The following is a 21646-nucleotide window of genomic DNA, read 5'->3' on the forward strand; positions in this document are numbered from 1 at the left end:
TAAGACTGGAAAAGCTTGACATATCATATTTAAATATATTTTCCTCACAGGTATTCCCTTGTACATTACCTTGTAATCTTTGTCACCAAATTCCCCTCACCTACAACAATTTTGATTAGTTTTTTGTTTTTTCTTAAAGCTGCTTTTTTTTTTTGCATTAAAAGTTATGCTTGCATCTGCTCAGCTTTGGGAGAGGTCCTCTGTGCTGATGTGCAAGGTAACAGGCTCGCCAACAGTCCCATAGCTGAGGGTTCTTGTGGAAACTTCAGTTTTAAAGCTTGACTGTCCGTTGTCTGCTGAGCGCTGGACTTCAGTGCAGAATGAAGGTTTCACGGTGAAGGAGGGAGCAGAAGGTGCTGCCATGCGGCTGTCACTCACGTGGAAAGAGATGTTTGATGGGCCTACAGACTGCACACCACTTACTCTAGCTGCTGACATGAACATGCCCCCAGGAATGTGCTCCTCAAACTGGCTGAAAAATCTTTGCCTAGGCTCAGACACCACAGGTCTCCCCAGGTTCAAAAAAAAAACTCATTGATCTCTGTCTGGAGCACGGAGATCTCACAGGGTTTCTCTGCCATGAGCTTCTGATCATCACACCTGTAGGTCTCACCTTCCTGAGGAACATAATCTTCAAGATCCTCCAGAGTTAGTAGTTTGCCATTGTGGGTTAAAATCTTGCGGTCCCGGGTGCTAATGTCATCTGTCTGTAGTTCCTCTGGCTCATCAACTATGACATTATCCTCTTCAGGAAGGATGTCTTGAATTACTTCGGGTACTCCCTCTTCAACAGGCCAAGACATGTCCAGTTCATCTACCTCTTCCTTAACCTCTGGACTCCCTAATGAGAACACAATTTCATGCTGGTCTGCAGCAGCTGTCTCAAAGCTGAAGACCATAGGCTCACCCCCACAGGCAAGCAGTGGGGAGGCAACCTCTGACCCATAGTTAGCACTTGGTTCCTGATGGAAGCTCTTTCCTTCAGTTCCATAATCCATAAATGAATCATTTTCTAATTGTTCAGACCCACATGGGGAGCTCCTGTCTTCATTGCTGACTTGAGGCCCTTCCTGCTCAGCTGTATACACCAGGGGCTGGATATCACCTTCAGAGAGACTCTCAGTAGGTAAAGATTTTGGCTGCTCCACCAATTTATTGTTGGAGTTGTTTGTGTTTGGATCATCTTCTGGGGAATGCCTCAGCCTTGAGCTGGGAAAAGTGTATGTCAACACCCCTGAGTCATCTTTTTCTTGTTTTACTGGGGAAGAGCCTCTTTTCCTTGCAGGTTTTGGTGATTTTTTCACCTTGAATTCAATTATTTCTTCCACTTCAACCCATTTGGGCTTTTTCTCTTCCACCTTGGTCTCTATGACATCCTCATCTCTAGCTGCTGCTCCTTGCCTGTCCTCTGGTTCTGTGACATAAAGTCTGGGAACAGCAGACTTTGGTGTTGCCTCCTGGTCATGTCTGTGGACAGGCTGCCTGATCTTTGAGACATACACTGGCTCTGGAGTTGGCTCTGCTCTTGGGGAGCGAGAAGGTGAATGACCTGAAGAAGAACGTGCAGGAGAAACCCTTGCCCTTTGTCTTGGGCTCTTCACCACAGTAGTTATCGTTTCCTCTCTGATGACAGAAAGGGTTGGAATGGAGTTGGCAGGAAGATAGGACTTTTTGGGGAGCCACACTCCATCAGCACATGCCATTCTTGGTCAAGGCACCACAGTGGGGTTAGTTTGGTGAGCACTCCAGCTGTGGGTGAAGCTTGGCATTTTGGAAGGGAGACACACGCAATGCACACACCCACATGCCCATCTCCACTTACTTTCTGATCTAGGGAAAACTCCAGTGCCCTTTCCCCCAGCTGGATCCCAATTGCATTAACCTCCTTGAGTGCATGAACACACAATGAGCATGTCCAGCTGAGAAATGTACTTCTGGATGCTGCTATGTTTCATGTGATTGTGGTGACCACCTAGTGTGCTTCTTTGGACCCCAATAGCAGCTTCACCCAAACACCTTAAAGTCTCAAGGGGTTTAAGCTTTTCCTGAGTATCCTTGGCTAAAATCCTAGATTCATCAACCCCAATGGCTAAATTCCCTGTAATAACAGTAAGCAGCTTTTGAGACCAGAGATCTGTATTTCTGCATGCAGAACAGTTACATTAAAAGGGCATTAACCCATAACATGTGGAGACCAGGAAAAGAAAGAGCATTTCCTGCACCAGTCATCTATGCCAAAGTGCATTTATTTTTACTCTTCATAATATCATTATTGCTGACACAGCCTGATCCTGCTATCTCCAATTGACATAGGAATACCAAACCAATTTAGGATGCATGATTATGATTTCTCAGCATATTTCTGCTGGCCTTACTTTAGATTTTTTCATATAATCAAAGCAATTGGGACTTCAGGGCTGGTGATGGATGCCTAATCCCTGTAAATATTCAAGGTCTGGCTGGATGGGGCTCTGACTAACATTATCTAGTTGAAGATGATGATGGGAATTGGACTAGGTTATCTTGAAAGGGCCCTTCTAACCCAGCACCTAAACCCAGACTTCAATGCTCTTAATTTATATATTTAACATGCAGTTTTTCCTGCAGGTTTTTCAGTGGCATTTCTTAAATGGAAAAACTTGCAGATAAAGACACAGTTTGCTTTGCAAGCACATGGAATCTAATGCTCTGCTTCTGGTTCAGTGGAAATCACAGGTTCTGTCCCTACCTCCAAATGATTGGATAAATAAAGAATTAACTGAGGGGTAAAAACAATGGCCTAAACTGGATTTATGAATCTAGACAACAGTTTCTCATTTCTCTTTTTCTCCTTATCAGCCTTCAGTCACTGCCACATGGGGCTGAATGTCAACCCTTCTGCTCTTCAGCCCTCTCTGCTCTGGCTCTTGCACCGAGATACAGAGAAGGGTGGAAGGAATCCTTGTAAATGGAGAGCCTGTTTATAACCATCATGGAAGACTAATCCTCTTAGGTATATTGTGGTCTTTGTCATCTGTTGGTCTCATTTCCTGAGATCAGTATTGTCTTCTCCTATGGAGATTGGTTTTCTTTCCACCAACAGTCTCTCCCTTTGAGGATTTGGTGGAGTCCAGGACTGGATGACCTACAGTGAGATTTCTTTTTTTCCACAACACCCACTCTTCTACGGCTCACTTCCACTGCTTTACTCTTTTCCCCAAGTTTTCTACAGTTTTTCTATGGACCTATAAGATCTTTGCAGAGCCTTCATAATGCCTTTCTGAATTACTCAAAACTAAATTATTTCAGATAAGAATGAGAATTAATCCATGTGTGATTACACTAGACTTTGCTCTATATTGCAAAGTTCAAATGCTTTTTGGGGAGGGGTCTGGGATTTGAATATATAGATACTGTTCAACCCCATCTCTCAATTATCTGTTATTTTCTGCCAGTAGTTTCAAAATTTCTTGTGTTCCTCAGCTCACAATACATTAAGGACAGCTGGAATGTGCCCTTAGAGAGTTGTTCCTGAACTTGACCCCATTACTATCCTAATTCCAGTAAAGGTCCACTCTAAGAAGTTCATGACCATAAAAGGAAGGAATTTCTGTCATTCCAAGATCCCTACCATGAATTTACCAACCTCCTTTCAGGCTGAACCTCTTAATTTAGGAATTACTTCTTGAGCCAGCCAGAGTCTATGGAATTTGCATGTCAGAGATTTAGAAATCAGCTTAACTGATACCATTTTGTATTAGTTGAATATTATTTAATCAACCAATATTAATGCTGCTGCTTCAGATACAGGCACAGAGATGTGGATAGATGAGATTTGCCAAGCTTTAGATGTGGTCTGACTCAGTGTGATTCCTTCTTGCTCATGACTTTCTTGGGGTGTTTCTGAATGTCGTATCAAAAAATAGTTCTCTGTTTAGCTACCCCACTAGTATCTGAACCCTAGTCCTTGACATGGCACAGGTAAAAACACCTTAGTTTTCTGCTCTTTGCAGGGTAAAAATGATAATGGCTGGAGACATTAACTGAACTGATGTGCAAGAGGGGCAAAGGCAGAGCCTCTTCCTGCCTCTCCTGTCTGCTCTTTGCCTTTTCAAGGTGGAAACTGCTAGGAGAGGGGACATACAAACCACTGGCCCCAAATGTACTAAGTTCCTGGATCATAAGAAATACTCATCATAAACATAATAAAAGAGATGAAAGGTAAATAACTCCTTTAGTTATTTTACATATCCTCCTCACCATCTAACAAAAGGAAATTAAGTCAACTTAAGCATCATGCCCAAGTCAAGGACTGAATTTAGCAATAGTACAACTCATTACCCCAAAATTTGCATTGTAGTCACCTACTACCATTGGGACATGATTTGGATAGCTTGGAGGTGCTCTAATGGCCTACAGAAGGACAGTGTCCTCTTTCCAACACATGAAACAATTTCATTGTGTATTTCTTTATGATCCTTAAACCCAGGAAGATAAATTAAAGTTTTAATGACTACTAAGCTTCTGGTCTACATATGACTGAGAAAATACTGCTTTTTGCAGCAATAATCTTTATATGTTGTAGGCATCCAATATAAACCAGGCTCAAAATACTCCAAAAAGACTAAGTCATTGTCAGGACAGACATTTACATTAGAAATATAGAGACAGAAGGGGATACAAATATTCATCTTCCTTTTGCTTCATCATAAAAGGCTGTCCTGAAAAAGTTAAAATAGAAAGCCAAAAGAAATCACTCTAAGCTATGAGATGTGTGTTAAATTTGTTGGTATTTTCAAGTAGAGGGTTTTTTAAGCTGGTTTCAACACTGTGAGTCAGACTCTGTCTCCTTGAAGTCTTGTGCAACTCTATCAATATTCAGTGGAATATTTTTCATGTATAATATCAAAATAACTGTCCAGGCTGTGTCTAACACCAGTGCTGCTACTTTGGAAAGGGATAAAAAAGACCCTTTTTTTAAGGTGATCACTTTACATAGCACAGAGTTCCATGAGATCTGGTGGGATGGGAACGAACACACTTGCATGGCCAATGAACACAAGCTTGTTATTGGATCATGCAGAGGCAGCAAGGCAAAACACAAGTGTTACCAAAATAAAAAATCAGCACTTACATGATGATGGTTTTCTTGGGCACTTTAGTCTCTTGTTCAGTGACTACAAAGAAAACAGTATGAACAGCATGGGGTTAAAGAAAGGCAAAAGCTGAAATGATTCAATTATCTTCGCTCAGTTAATAAAAATAAACTGGAGTGAAAAATAACCAACTGTCCCATCCCATCCATGCTTTCTGTGGTTATTTCCAGCATCATCTTTAGTGTTTCTGACCAAGAATGAGAATTCAGAATGTTCTCTGAAGAGGTGAGGGATTTAGCTTTGAAATTGAGAATTTTGTGGAGAACAAGATAGCAAAATCTGTTTATTCTCCCATGAGATTCTGAGAGTTTTTTGTTTGGCAGGTCAAAGCTAGGAAAAAAGGTCCTTATTTAATTCTTGTATCCTGTAATAAAGTAGTGGTGGTGTGAGAAACATGAAATTGCCTTGATCTGCAAAATCCCGGAGAGCTAAAATTCTTTAAACTGTGATTTCACTTTCTACAAAGAGTTTCCCCAGACACTGAATAGTTGCCAAGCTTTTGTGGACTAGATGTAAAATCCAAGCTGATAACAATGAAAACTAAAATCATTATCATCAGAGAAAATGAGCTTAAAAAAAAACAAACCACCCTAGGAAACCCAGGAGAGCCCTGTAATACATCTGTGTCTGCTTCATCTCTTTTTTTGCTCTAATTTGCAATTTTTCCTGATCCTTCTCCCCTAACAAACTAGAAGCTGTTGATGCACATCAGGATTAAATATAAGGATTTACTGATTTTTGCAAATATTCCTTAATCCTAACATTCTTAAAAAGAAGAAATATACCATTTGCAGAGCTAATTGAGATTCTCAGCAAGTTCCCCATCCTATCTGCTGGAAAAAAATTATGACACTGAACCAGACTGTTTTGAACACACTCTGTACCTGCTAAACCTGCCTGAGATCTAGAAAAAAAACCAAGAGCAAGGCCCACTTTTTATTTAATAAACTAGTTAAATTTCTAAAAAAAAACCCCTTAATTTAATCTCAAAGTAATTATTCCAGCAATTGGGTTTCAGTTTTCCAGCAAGTCTGTAACAAATAAGGTCTGGTAATTTTGAGTCGGTGCAATTAAAGCGAAGTGCTATTTAAAAATAGATCTATAAAATCACAATCAGATCTTGCCCAGGGAATTTGGAGTGTCTGTATTATTTCTTAAATAACTGATGATTAGTGCTGATGTTTTCAATGGTGCCCCAAACCTGCACTGACTGAAAATTAAAAATGCATTTATAATATTAGTTTAACTTGATTTTCCTTCCACTTCACTTCCAAGGGCTTTCTCCTGCCTCAGGTAAAAACACAAATCTCACCAGAATGAAAATTAATTTTGTGCAAATATTGATGTTAATATCTGACCTAGAGCTCATGTTTTCTTTGCAGAGCATTGTAAAAATCTGAAATCATTTCCCAAAGAGCCAAATGAGTTACTGCAGAATTGGGTGGGCTTAAACAAAATCTGTTTGGAAATTTGAGTTTATACTTACTGGGTAAGTAAAGAGCCAAATTATTTGAAAATCATTATCTCTGAACACAGTTACAATATAACCATTTACCTCTCCTTAATGAATGCTTTTGAAATAATTCAAACCCTGTTTTTAAATGGTGGAATGATCGTTTTTCAAAAGTGGCAGATGAACTGAGTGCTCCAACAATCTGCTACACTCAGGTTTGAGATTTTCACTGAATCTTTAAATCAATATTGTGTAATTTTTACAGAACTTTTAGAAAATCTCATCAAATAATACCATGAGATCAATCCCTGAGCAGCAGATATCTGAGTAAAGATACTCTTTAGGAGTAAAGAGTTCTGATGTAAATAGGGATTAATTAATTTGATTATACACCTGAATATAGGTGTTTTATACGATTATTTTAACAGCAACTGGATTTAGATGTGAATTTAATAATATAAGTTAAATAATTGAATAAATTTAATGAAGTCTCATCATGTTTGTAAGAAGAAGTCTCTTTAATGTTTATTCTATTAATGTCTGTTCTTGCAGTCCTCCTAAATGACACTGACCACAATATTTTTATATGTAGCAGCTGTCAAAGGGATTCAATATTCAATATTCCAAAGTTACGCAGGCCTGGGATGAGGAAGCTGAAAATGGCATCTAGTAAATTTTATATGTGCTATCCAAGGTGTGAGGGAGGATTTGAGCAATCCTATATGAAGGATAGAACCACATGAAAGTAGGATGAGAGAATTCGGGTTTCTTTTTTTGGTTTGGTTTTTTGTTGTTGTTTTCCCCGAGAGGAAAATATTCTGCATCCGTTTTAGCACCAGATTTATCATTTCAACTTGTTCAACAGCATTTTAGGAAAACAGCTTTGCAAAGCAGGAGCCCCTGATAAGCAGGTTAAAAGCTGTAAGCATTAGGATCAGCCAGGGCTTCTAAAGGACTAGACTCCTCTTTGGTTAATATTTTAAAACATTGACTTTCAAGTGTGCTGAAACATTTAAGGCAAGTGAGTCCTCATTGCTCTGAATGGATCAAAGGTGGTTTATGGCCTTTATTACAAATTTTAAGTCTGTTTTCTCCACTCAGAAAAATAAACCTTTTTTTTTTTTCTGCACAGTACATGCTGCTGGCATGAACCATGGAACCACTGCTCTGGTTTCACCCCTATCTGCTATACTTTGGAGCTTAATCTGCCACAAGGGTGCACAAAGCTGGCACAAACTGCTAAAGCTAACCCTCAAATGAGCAATGAATACAATCATAAAATTATTTAGTTTGGAAAAGACCCTTAAGATCATTGACTCCAACTTCTTAGCCAGCACTACCATGTTCACCACTAAACCATGTCCCTAAGTGCCACATCTACAGGTCTTCAAAATCCCTCCAGGTAGCTCAGTTCCTGGATGTAAGTTTCCTAAATTGTGTGAATGAAATGCAAATGTTTTGTGCTCTCTCTCAAAAGAAAAACCAAACGAAAGCAAACTAACCAAAAGGCACCACCTGGTTATATAGTCAGATTGTGCTCTCTTGAATTTACACTGAATTATCCCATGGCTAGGCCAAAAATGAGCCTAACCCATGGAGACAACAGAATAAAAACAATGAGGTAAATACCCTAGTAATCACCCTAATCAGGGAACTTCCAAATGGTCATGGAACAAACTCCTGTGCCCTATTTCTTCAGAAAATGTGTACCACTAAGAGGTCTAATGTTCCTCTGTGTTTTAAAGCACTTTTCCATGTGACAGTCTCAGAGTATTTAGCTTTCCCCTGCAAGGTGGGTATTACCAAACAAGGCAACTAAACTTGCCCAAAACTCTACATGAAATCTAAGGCAAAACTATGAGGAGATTCCTGTTTCCTGGCTGTAACTGCATTGGGAATTTTGATTTATGGCTTTGCTTATCTTCACTTGTGTACCTGACTCCTTCCTTTGCTATTGACTGTCTTGTACATCCTAGACCTGCCCACCCGTATGGAAATGCAGCACCTTTCAAAAACTGGGCTTTTCTTAAAAAATGAACAAGTTAGTGAGCCTGGGATGGAGGAATCACAACAAAAACATGTTAAAAAGGGATGCCAGAGCACATCAGCCTAGATCTGCCATGTGTAGGTTAAGCAGCAAGGTGCAAAGCAGACAGTCAACTTGAAGTCAAAGAGAAGGATCTTCTTTCAAATGCACTTTTTAAAAGTGTTTAAAATTCTTCCAATATCCACAGAAAGAGGATTTTTTTTTAAAGCAACTCTCCATTGACTTCAGTACAGCCACCAGGTGTGGCTGAAGGCAGATCTCAGCTTGCAAGGGGACCCCTTAGTCCAATGGTTTCCATCCTTTTTAGATTTGGTCCTTCCAAAAGACCTGAAAATTCCCATAGTGTGAACTTAAACCCAATGGCAAGAATTTTGATTTTGAGACCCATAGTGACTGTGGGTCATCACCAACTGCAGATCAGGGCTCATAAACCACTGGACTAATGGTGTCCCAAACTGTGACAGTAGGTTTGGTTCAGTATAATAAACAGTACAGAAAGGCAAGAGGATAAAAACTAAAACAGTTGCCACTAAAGCCCCTTTGGTGCCTCAGGAGACTCAGACAATGGTCATTTCACAGAACCAACGATAAATCAGGTAAAACTTAGACTCATAGTGCAGGTGAGCAAGGAAGCAGACACGGTATCTATTTTCTGTTGTAATAGTACCACACAGCAGTAATGTTGTCCTCTTGGTGAAGTTACAAATAATCCTATTTGCACAAATAGAAAGGATTGTAAGTATGGAAAGAGAAAGCCTTCATGAGTTCCATCTGTCCTCCAGTTCTTTGCCAGATGAACCTGATTGTTCCATAAGTAGGTCAAGGCTGGTTTTTGTGAGTCTCAAGAAAGCAACGAATTCCCTCCTTGGCCAAGTGCAGCATGCCAAATTCGTCCCTGATGCAATTCTGCTCAGAACAATCCTCTTGCTCCATGGATGAGCCTATTTTCTCCACTGGCCTGAAGCAGCTTTCTCTGTTTCTCCCTGGAGATGGCTCAGGGATCTATTTTCTTCCCTATTACCACGTTCAAACGATCACACATCACAGACCAAACCTATGTCATAACACCTCTGGAACTTCCAGGCAAACTCCAATCATATTTCTTCAACCAAGCTCACAACGTTTTTTTGCTTATGACTGCAGAAATAACAGCAAATGAGTAATTTGGGGTTGAACATATATATTTGCAACCCCAAGAGCTGAAAAATACTCCTAACACTTTTTACAACTCTTGTTTGCTTTTATGACATCTTCTGCCTGAAAGGAACTTCATCAAGATATACCACCCTAACAGTGATTTATTTGTGTTCCTCTACATCCTGCATGCAACTTTTTTTCTCTCTTTAGGACATAGAAAAGACAAGGCATTCAAGTACTTGAAGGTTTATTCTGCTGAAAAAATTATAGTGCTGCTATGCTAACACCATTCTCCCTGTAATGCTTTTTGATGGGTCTCTGAGAAAGGACTAAAAGGAAAACAAGCTTAGAAAGAAGTCAAGAAAGCCCATAGATCAGGATGCTAATCTTAATAGTTTATTGTGGCTGAATCCTCTCAATGTAATAGCACAACATCAGTGTCTATAGGGGGCTGGCCAAAAGTCAGTCCAGACTAGAACACTGTCTCAGACAGGGCCAACAGCATGGAAAATGATGAAAAAAATATGAGTGGAGGATCATTTTCCCTGAATAGTTTTCCAGACTCCAACACTGGCTGCTCAGCAGCTTCTTGAATCGTAGTGCCTCTGTATTTGATGGCTCTTTGTGAAAGATGATAAAATCAATTATCCCCTGTCAAACACACATGTGAACTCCTATTATTATCACAAGACAATGTGAAAACACTGAAGATTAGGAAAGAAGGTTCTACAGCTATTGGAAAACCTCTGGCTTTTGTTGGCCATGTCTCCATCAACCACAGCTGGTACAGCTCACTGACACTAAGGTTTGCTGTCATGGAATGGCCTGTGCCTATCCTAGTCCTCTTAACCTCCAAATCAGTAATCTATCTATTACCTGTTAAAGATGGTCCCCTGGCTGTATTATCTTCTGAACCACCACTCAGAACTGTTCAAGAGAGACAGCACTGGCTGGTCTACCCTCAGCCAGCCAAGGACACTTTTAAGATGTTCAAAGAACCAATTTTCTATGAGATGTTCCTTATGGAGAGGTAACCACAGATTGGGTTGTGATGGGTTCATAGCAAACATGTCTATGTGGAATGTGGAAATCCATGCATGTGGAAATCCCTTGGATAAGAAGGTAACTTTAGTCAGTCACATCCTAATGGTGTTAAGAAAGAGATGCATTGTTGGACAGGTGTACAATCAAGTCCTGTGACCAATCCATATGAAACTTGCAGGAAAACAGGGAACAGGCTGTATGACTATCCTTGAACTGTCCTAGATAATGGATGAACTAATACTGTTCAGGACATACTGCTGTAAGTTCTGCTTTCTCATTCCTGATGTTCTTCAGTGGTATCTCAGAAACGATCACAATATGCCTCCAGCTTTACGTACTGGCCCATCTAAGTCATGTTCTGCCAGGCTGACACATATTTTCAAGTATTCCAACAGAATAGAAACATTTTTCTTGCACTAGTGGTGGTGTGACAATACCCTTCATTTGCTCCTCCTTTTTCATATAATGCCTTTAGGAGCATTATATGAAGCTGATTTACCAGGTTTGGAAATCAACAGATGGTGATGGGTACAGAGCTGAGCTGCTGTCTACCCATGCACATCTCCATAGACATACAGATACATGAACACCAACAACCAACATGGATAAGATGGCAAATATATTCGATCCTCAATGAGGTGGTTTTAGAGTAGTTCAGTGACATACTTACGGAGCTGGGCAAGGATCATACCTTCTATGGTAATGGCTTGGTCTCCTCTCCTCTCCTGGGTCAGGGCTGCAGCAGTGTGGTGGTAAAGTTCTGCTCCACTTTTTGCAGACCCTAATCTGTTCGTCAGCTAAAGAGAATCATGCAGCACCAAATGAAACACAGGATATTTTATTACACTGAAACCCTCCCAAACACATGAAAAATTCATTGCAATTAAAACAGAAATGAGTGAAGCTGTGACCCCAAGGCTAAACTGAAGTTTGAAGGGACATGTTGCTGCTCAGTGGAGTTCGTGATGATGTTTTACTAAAAATGACTCACACAGACATGTTACAGCATATCAGCAAACTTACTTCTTTCCAGTTTGCTCTGCAGCTTATGACTTGGTCCTGGGGTAGCTCTGTATCTAACCACAGTCACAGATTCCTAAAAAAAAACTTAGGTGGAAAGAGAGGTTTGTTTGTTTATCATCCATTCATCTACTGAGTTTTACTAATCCAAAGGAACACTGGACCTTGGGATCTTAGTTAATGGCAAATGCAAGGCGATCTGATTTTGCTAAAATTCTAGTAGAAGTCTTTAAATTATATCAAACCTCCTAAATATTTCTATGAGCTGAACCATTTACCATGGGGCAGTTGACCCAGGCTAAATTCCTGTTTGTTTATCATCCATTCATCTACTGAGTTTTACTAATCCAAAGGAACACTGGACCTTGGGATCTTAGTTAATGGCAAATGCAAGGCGATCTGATTTTGCTAAAATTCTAGTAGAAGTCTTTAAATTATATCAAACCTCCTAAATATTTCTATGAGCTGAACCATTTACCATGGGGCAGTTGACCCAGGCTAAATTCCTAAACCAAGATCAATTGCTTTTATTGCCAAGGCCTCAGAGCTTATTACTCATTCATTTTATTACAATGAATGCATAGACTATGACTAATTTTCAGAAAACGTTCTACATTTATTCTAATTTACTAGATACTTCCACATATGCTTGCTAAACCAACAGGAATTTCAATGGTTTGTCCTTCCATTTGGACTTAATTTCTTGCTTTTGACTTTGGATGGTTTCTTAGCAGCAGCATGAATGTATCATAATTTAAAGACTGTCCAGAAACAAAATGTCATGCCAGAATGGTCCTAAATTTCGTTAGCTTCCTCCTAAGATCTGAATCTGAGTTTAAGCTCCAAAGCAAGTTCAAATGATTATTACTTCTACCAGCAAACTCTCAGATCAGAATATTCTGAAGCTTTTGGATGTTCACAATCCAGACCTAGTTCAGCCTGATTTTCTATCAATTTTTTTTATATGCCAGGTGGCAGCAATTACTCAACCACTAATCTCATGTCATGGATGTCTCCCAGTAAAATGAATTCTCCTACTTATCTAATTTCAGATAACATATTTAAATCTCTCTGAACTTACCTCACATTCATAGTGTCCCATATCTTCATTGGAAGGATTCTTGACCACCAGGACTAACATGCCACTCCGTGGTTCACTGAAAGTCTGGTATTTACTTGAGTCCTTCAACAGTACCCCGTCTTTGTACCATCTGTGTATGGAAAACATGGAGTATAAGCCAAGAAAAAATATGCAGTGTCAAGGAATCCCAAGCTCACTGGTCCCTTTATCAAACTGCTCAAGAGTTAATCCTTAGACAAACAGTTGGATCCTGGAAGGTAGGGTTACAGGTGGGTAGATCACACATGGATAGTAAACTGCACAGCTTTAAGAGATTCTTCTTGGGAAATCTTACAATGAAGTGACAGGTTAAGGGTTGGACTTGATGATCTTAAAGGTTTCTTCCAACTGTGATTATTCTGTGATTCTACCTCATCGGTCAATGCAGGAATCACAGAATCACTCGGGTTGGAAAAGACCTCTGAGATCAAGTCCGACCTATGACCTAACATCACCATGTCAACTAGACCATGGCACTACCTGCCACATCTAGTCTCTCCTTAAACACCTCCAAGGATGGTGACTCCACCACCCCCTTGGGCAAGCCATTCCGGTGTCTAATCACCCTTTCTGTAAAGAAATTCCTCTTAATACCTAACCTAAACCTCCCGTGGCACAGCTTGAGACTATGTCTTCATGTCCTTTCACTAGTTGCCTGGGACAAGAGACTGCCCCCAACCTGGCTACAACCTCCTTTCAGGGAGTTGCAGAGAGTGATAAGGCCACCCCTGAGCCTCCTCCAGGCTAAATAACACCAGTTCTCTTAGCCTCTCCTCATAGCACTTGTGCTCCAGACCCTTCACCAGCTTTGTTGCCCTTCTCTGGACATGCTCCAGCACCTCAATGTTCTTCTTGCAGTGAGGATCCCAGAACTGGACACAGGACTTGAGGTGTGGCCTCACCAGTGCCAAGTACAAAGGGACAATCATGTCCCTAGTCCTGCTGGCCACAATATTTCTGATATAAGCCAGGATGCCATTGGCCTTCTTGGCTACCTGGGCACACCAAGGCTCATGTTCAGCCACTGTCAGTCAGCACCCCCAGGTCAATCTCCACTGGGCAGCTTTCCAACCACTCTTCCCCCAACCTATAGCACTGAATTGGTTTATTGTGGCCAAAGTGAAGGACCCAGCCCTTGGTCTTGTTGAACCTCATACTGTTGGCCTCAGCCCATCTATCTAGCCTGTTCAGGAAAAGGGCTTTGAATTGTGAGAAGATATGCTGAGCTTTTTTTCTGAATACCCCTGACTGGTTGCTGATAAAATCAAATCAAGTGAAAGGCAGAGAAGATAAAGAAATGATAAAATATTGTCAGAGCATTAGATATGATACTCAGGGATTATCTGTAGATAGTTCTTTCTGTTGCTAGCCAGAATAAACTGCTGAGAATCTCAGCAATGTTGGTATTGGGAAAAGCCAGCACTGGGATGAGGTTAAGGTGGAAGACACAGAGAAGAAAGAGTCATAACCTTGGTAGACTTTCTTGACTATGCAAAATGGAAACAACTGATTTGTAGGACTGACCTGATTTGAGGCCTAGGTGCTCCTTCGACAGTGCAGGTAAACTGAGCATCTTCACCCTCCACAAAATAAGCATTTCTAACCTTGTTCACAAACCGTGGTGGAACTGCAAAGCAAAGAGAAATGTAATGAGCAGCTGGAAATGTGACCAGATAGGAAGGATGTGTCCTTGACTAGACAATTCTCATGGTGCCTGCACACAGGACACTAAGGACCAAATTGTTTTGACCTAAGAACAGTTGACTGTACCTGTATACTCAATAACCTAAAAAACATAATTACCCAGTATAAGTTACACAGAACTTCTGGAATGTTTAATATTTGCAGCATCGTAGAAACACAGAATCATTTAGGTTGGAAAAGACCTCCAAGATCATTGAATCCAACCATTAACCCAGTCCTGCTAAGGCCACCACTAAACCATGTCCCCAAGTGCCACATCTACACATGTTTTGAACACTTCCAGGCATGGTGACACCACCACTCCCCTGAGCAGCCCGTTCCAATGCCCTGGTCCTGCTGGCCACACTACTGCTGATACAAGTTTAAGGTATAACATGGCTGACCCCTTTAGAACAATGCATTTGTGCAGGAATTTACCTTGAACAAGGATCTTTCCTAAGGTACTGGCATTTCCAGCAGGACTGGAAGCAAAACACATGTATTGTCCTGTGTCAGCACCTGTCAGGTTGTCCAAGATCAATGTGCAGGAGCCATCAGGATCTTCTATTATAATGTGATGGGGATCCACCTCCACAGGCTTGCCATCTTGAAGACAAAGGGAAATTATTTCCTTTTAAATCACTTAGTATCTGTTTTCTCCTGAGGAATTTCATCCAGCTTTTCAGCTTGGGGTGACTGAGAGCTGTATTTGCTATATTGCAGCTGATGTTGGTAGTTGAGGAATGAGCTCTTCATCTTACTCCTGCTCTCTACAAAATATCCTCTGGGCAAAGCACTGTTGAGGGGCATCATACATCATCAATCCTCATTTAAAGTGAAACTCTGCCAGAGTGTATCCTGTGCAGTCATAGCTCTGATTTGCCTGCCAAAGAAACTCCTTCAAAGTGACCATAAACATGGTCACTCGACTTGCCTATCTCTAGGTGATCAGCTCTTAGATTACCCACTAACCAGTTATCACAGCAATATAGATGGAGAACAAATTTGGAGGATGCATTTTGTGACTTGCTGCTCATACCTTTGTACCAGCTGATGGATGGGTGGGGGGCTCCTGTCACTTTGCAAGCCAGCTTGACTGTCTCTCCCAGCTCAGCTGTACAGTCTGCCAGTTCTTCCTCAAAGTCTGGAGGTACTGAAACATCAGAATAAGTGTGTTAGTCTGGAGAAGGGGACTCAGTCCATAGGATGGCTGCTTCTAAGTCAGATAAGAATAATTTTTTACACATCTGTGAGGATCAGAACAGAAAGATAAAAAGGATATTTTAGCAGCTCAAAACTTTCCAGGTGACATGCTGTCCTTGCTTATCTGAGACTAGATTCAGTCTGTAAAATATCTGTTGTTGGATATAAAGATGGGCCATATAAATACAGATTTACTACTGATTTAGAAGTATTTTAGGCCATGATTTTAAAAACTATATCCATTATTCAGACACTACACAGCTGCCACCATCAAGATAATTTCCCGATTAAAAGGCACCCTTGTTATCCAAACTAGTATTCTGTTGGTCTGCAGACAATAAAATCTAAGCTTTCACAGAGTATTAGAGTCCTAGAGTGGTTTAAGTTGGAAGGAACCTGAAAGAACATCTCATTCCAACCCCCTGCCATGGGCAGGGACACCTTCCGCTAGACCAAGTTGCTCCAAGTCCCATCCAACCTGGCCTTGAACAATTCTAGGTGTAGGACATTCACAGCTTCTCTGGGCAAGCTGTTCCTTTGTTAAGGGACTTTTCTAACTTAGTCCTACCATATGAAACTAAGCAAAATTATTCTTCCACATTAGACATCTCACCGAAGGCCCAAAAATTAAATGCCCAGATTTGTTTTCAGTGTGTATAAACTAAAACTGATTCTGCTCTGGCATTTTAAGATGTCAAATATCCTTATGCTGTAGTGGACATTATTTGTAGCTTATATATGGAAAATAAAGATCTAATTTCCCTGCTGGTAAATGCTGTGGATAGAAAACTGGTGGAAACTCAAATGATACTGAAGATGGAGCAGGCTGAATGACCAGAAAAAATTCCAAAGCAAGCCCAAGTCTACAAATACAGCAATGTAAACAAGAAGTTGAGTTGGGGGTTTGGTACCCAACAAAGTCACAGGGGCTCTTATACTGGTGTGAGTAGGTCTCTGGGTCATAATTTCTTCCTGATATCCAATCTAAATCTACCCTCCTTCAGCTTGAGGCCATTCTGCCTTGTCCTACCACTCCAGACCCTTGTTCAAAGTCCCTCTCCAGCTCTCTTGTAGCCCCTTTAGGTACTGGAAGTCTGCTATAAGGTCTTCTCTTCTCCAGGCTGAAGAGATGAAGACAGTCAAACACCACTTCCCCATCCTGATAAAGATGCCTTCCCCAGCTCAGGTGAAGGACCTAAGACTGCACTAACCATTCCAGTTAGTGCTTAATGCTTGTTGCCAAGTCATGCAAGTTGTTATTCACAGCAGCCTGCGCTGTGACTAAAGAAACACCTCCAACAGTTCAGTTTAAGCAGTGGCAGATAACCCTAAATAGTTTCTCTCCCTGTTTTGCTAATGTCCTTCCTGAATCAGTGAGACCACACAAGAAAAATACTAGGAGGTTTGGGCTATCTTGGGCCATACTTACTCCAGATAGGCTCACTGATCCTCTGCTGTATTCCACAGATCTCCTTCACCCAGGAATTTTTGATATTCACTGTACGTGCCTGAAGGAGGTACTTGCGGACCAAGTCCTCCCGTTCATGCCAGATCTCAAACGCTCGGTCATCCCCTTCCACGAGGTCATTCACATCTATGTTGTTCAGCTGTGTGACAGAAGGACAAGGAACTCAACACACATCCTGTGCTCTTAGGAATTTCCAACAGCAAGCAAAAGGGATAATTCACACTGCTTTTAAAGATTCTCTTCATATTGCATGAGCAATATGAAGTGACTTTGTCTGAGCTGCAATCAGAGTTACTTTGGGAATTATTTTCCCCACTATATTTGACTTTCTGGCTACCAAACTGACATTTTCTCAGAGAAGTTATCACATTTCAGGAAAAGGGCATCCAGCATTAAAGGGTATCCCAAGAGTGGAACACATTGCCCCTCCAGTGCAGCACTGTTGGGCCCAGGAATAGCACAATTAGAGGCAACATGAAAAAAAAATTAGAGACTAGGCATTCTCTGGACAGAGTATCACTTTTTTTTTTTTTTTTTTTAATGAAATCTGCCTATGAATATCAATGAGGACAGAGATAAGGTCTTTCAGAAGGTCCTGGCTGGGCTTGGTCAAGAACTCCATAGGTTGGTTGGTTGCTGTGTTTTACTGGAGTTGAGCATCTACTGCCTTATGAACACTTCCCTCAATTTCTTGCAGTTTTAACCCTGAATGTCTGTAAGTGAGTTGTCAAATCCTCTGAACTTTTTCATTTCTAAACATGAATTGCTGTCTGGAAAGGACATAACCAGCAAAGAGAACCTATGACTATAACATTTCTTCCAATTTACTCCCAATATTACCGACTGCTAAACTCAAAGATCTACAAATGCTGGCAAATACTTCATATCAATATGATTTATTTATGCAGTTAACTTGAGGTGACAGAGATGAATAAACCCTTGTACATGTAATCTTATCAAAATCCCACTTGTGCTTTTGGTGGTTTCTGGCATGTTTCTGCCAAATTTAACAGAGAGATTTTGGGATAAACATAGTTTCAACTTGTGCTTCAAAGACTTTTGAAAGCAACAAAATAGCTCAAAAGGATTAGAGAAATGTCCAAGCTGAATATAAATGTGAATTTCTAAATGACAGAGAAATTCTCTAGGTGAGGATAAAATGATCAGACCTTCATGATGTTCTTGAAAATGTAGCTGTAGGTGTCTGTCTTTGTGTCTCGCTTTGGTTTGCAGATCACAATATAATTTTTGAAGAGAAAAACATGTCTTTTGTGTCCTTTCCATGCCATTCTAGCTCCTGGAGCTCCTTCCCACACAATGAAGTGACCCTGATAGGAAAAAGAAGAATGTGTGGTGATACATCTGGAATAATTATCACAGTGATACCTCAGCATCATTTTTCAGTGCACAGATAACAAATTTTACTGTTACATTGTCACTTGATGTGTTTCTGGTTTATTGCAGCACAGCAGATGGTTTCTAATGCTAAAGGTGACTCATCAGGTTGACAGAACCATAGGGGCACATGCAGTAGTTGTCATTACATTGCCCTTTAAATGGTAATACTTGTGGCCAGAATAATACAGAGCACTTGTCAGGTAGGAACACTGTTGGAACTATTCATGGAAAATGGGATTTTGTTTATTATATAGACACTTTATATGCTGATTTGGTCACCTTCACCAGAGCAGGACATTCATTGCACACACCTTCAAGCACAGACTGCTCAGTTCATAGAATCATCAAGGTTGGAAAAGACCTTTGAGATCATCAAGTCCAACAGTTAACCTGTCACTCCACTGCAATCCCTAAACCATATCACCCAGTGCCAGATCCAGACACCTCTTAAACACCTCCAGAGATGGTGATTCCACCACCTTCCTGGGCAAACTATTCCAATGCCTGATCACTCACAGTGAAAACTTTTTTCTAATATCCAATCTGCAGCTCCCCTGTCTCAGCTTAAAGCCATTTCCTCTAGTCCTCTCACTGAAGACGTTAGTGACATGGGTTTCCCCAGGGCATCACTAGGGAGAAATAAGCACTCTTGGGTGACTGGACACTTTTTTGGATGTCCAAATGTGGATAGATGAATGCCCACCAGAGTATCACTGTCATTTAGCCTTACAACTCCACTCAGCAATACACTGCAATCCCTATGGAATACATGGGATACAAACAGGAAAAGTAAATTACTTGCCTAGTATGACATAGTAATTCTAGTAACAGGAATTTGAGTAAGTCTGTTCAATGTCCTAGACTATGTGTCCTGATAGCTGGATCATCTTTCCTCTGTGCTCCTAAAACACACATCTATTTCATGGGACAAACCTGAAGGAGCAGGTGCCAATAATTTCAGGAGTTGGCCCATGGAGAAGCAGGTGCCAATAATTGATGCCAATAATTTCAGGAGTTGGCCCATGTAGTTTGCCAATAATAAGAGAGGAGAAGAGAAAAAGAAAGCTTTAAAATCATGTGAGGACCAGGAATAAATCCATTCCTGTTGGATAAGTGGATCAGAAAGGCACATAACTATATTATGTGTGAATTGCTCCATCAGCATCTCTGCTCTGGTGCTTCAAACCTTAGTCAAGAAGGACACATATCTCTGAACAGCAAGAAATGGAATAAGAATAACTACATTATGTGTGAATTGCTCCGTCAGCGTCTCTGCTCTGGTGCTTCAAGCCTTAGTCAAGAAGGACACACATCTCTGAACAGCAAGAAATGGAATAAGCAAACACTCTGTTTCAGGTATGATTTCTAAAGGAGCTTCTGGTAGGTATTAATTCTACATAGAAACTTGTGAAGGCACACAAGGCATCAACACCAAGTGGGAAATTCCAGGTACCTGCCGGATGGGTTCACCAAGGCTTTCCAAGGTCCCTGGATAATTCTCAATGAGTGAGACATGGAGGTTGTTCTCTGCTCTCCGAGTGAGTGCAGACACAACAGCATAGGCCTGCTCCAGCAAAGTGCAGTTTTGGCTATTTCTTGCTTTGTTTCGGATTAATTCCTGTAGATGAATGAAGAAAATGTTATTGGACAATCAGAGGAAAAAACCACATTTCCTTCAGAGCCAAAGAATTTCTTAATATCTGTTCCACCTCTTTCATCTGAGCAGCTTTTAGCCCCTTCTTTCACCATGTGCTGCTTAGCTAATAAAGCTAAAAATAAAATATAAAGCTAATAAAGTTTAAAATATCTTTTCTTTCCTACCTATTCTTCAGCCTTAATGGCTAACCAGTCTGGCTTGTCCTTATCTCAACTGATATTAAACAAAGTTGAAACAAATAGCAGATATGCTTCAGTGATTGAAAAATCAAAAACTCCAAAGCAGTCCTAAATGTATCTCCTAAATGGCAGTGCTGAACTGAGTCAATATTAGATATATATAGAATAAAAAGAGAGGCTGAAAAAAATATGAAATGGCAGTTTCCCTGTTCTTCTCACATTTGTTCCTGTTTCTCTTTCAGCAATGAAGGGATGGAAAATGCCTTCAGTCTTCCAAGTGACCCTTCAAAATTTTAGTGGTTTTCTGCAAGAATGTGTTCAAAATTAGAAAGATCTTCAAACTATTCGAACTGCTCATTTACATAACACTAGAATACATAAGTATTTTGGCAGACAGTCACCTTCCTGGATATCCTAGTGCTATTTCCCATGAAAATACTATTAAAAATGCTGCTCTGAAATGCTTGTTTATGGTCGGGGCTAGAACCTGAGGCAGTAGGGCAGATGAAAGCTTGAAAGATGAAATATTTCAAGGTGGTAGAATAGGGCAAAGCTTTTCAGGAAATAAAAATTTCATCTTACTGTAATGTCAGCATAAAACAAGGAAAGAAAGCAGTAAGTCAAGATCTTAAACATCAGAAACTGCTTATTTTTATAACATAAATCTTGTTGAGTTTGAAGCAAATTCATACTTGCCATGGATGTATTCATACATTTATTCAGATATATATGCACATAAACATGTATTTTTTGCATACATGTGTTTAAAGATCATTCATATAAAGCTCCCTGAACTTTCTGTGATTGGAGACTATGATGCTGAACTTTCCCTGAACTTTCTGTGATTGGAGACTATGAACCTCTACCTGGATTTACATTTGCAAACCTATTAAGAGAACACTATCACTGCTGATGGTTGTTGTCTGTCTTACTCAAGCAGCTTTCAACTGTAGTTGCATCATAGAATCATAGAGTTTTAGGGGTTGGAATGGATCTTACAGACCATCTACTTGCAACCCTCTCTGCCATAGGCAGGGACACCTCTCCACTAGACCAGGATGCTCAAGGCTTTATCCAACCTGGCTTTGAACACTGCTAGGGG

General features: G+C 40.5%; 1 protein-coding gene across 1 annotated transcript in view; it reads right to left on the reverse strand.

Annotated features, from left to right (window-relative positions):
* Positions 1-518: 518 nt before the first annotated feature.
* The window catches only part of OBSCN (obscurin, cytoskeletal calmodulin and titin-interacting RhoGEF), a gene marked incomplete at its 5' end in the record, with an annotated part of 106066 nt that continues 84938 nt past the window's right edge, over positions 519-21646 (reverse strand). Inside the window, 10 exons of the mRNA XM_009084716.1 lie at positions 519-1623; positions 5114-5156; positions 11508-11613; positions 12918-13047; positions 14481-14583; positions 15078-15245; positions 15679-15792; positions 17272-17449; positions 18480-18638; positions 20162-20326. Coding sequence (XP_009082964.1) covers positions 519-1623; positions 5114-5156; positions 11508-11613; positions 12918-13047; positions 14481-14583; positions 15078-15245; positions 15679-15792; positions 17272-17449; positions 18480-18638; positions 20162-20326 — 2271 coding nt within the window. The remainder of the gene's footprint in view (positions 1624-5113; positions 5157-11507; positions 11614-12917; positions 13048-14480; positions 14584-15077; positions 15246-15678; positions 15793-17271; positions 17450-18479; positions 18639-20161; positions 20327-21646) is intronic.

This window comes from Acanthisitta chloris, unplaced genomic scaffold (genome assembly GCF_000695815.1).
Source record: "Acanthisitta chloris isolate BGI_N310 unplaced genomic scaffold, ASM69581v1 scaffold1381, whole genome shotgun sequence".
Lineage (NCBI taxonomy): Eukaryota > Metazoa > Chordata > Aves > Passeriformes > Acanthisittidae > Acanthisitta > Acanthisitta chloris.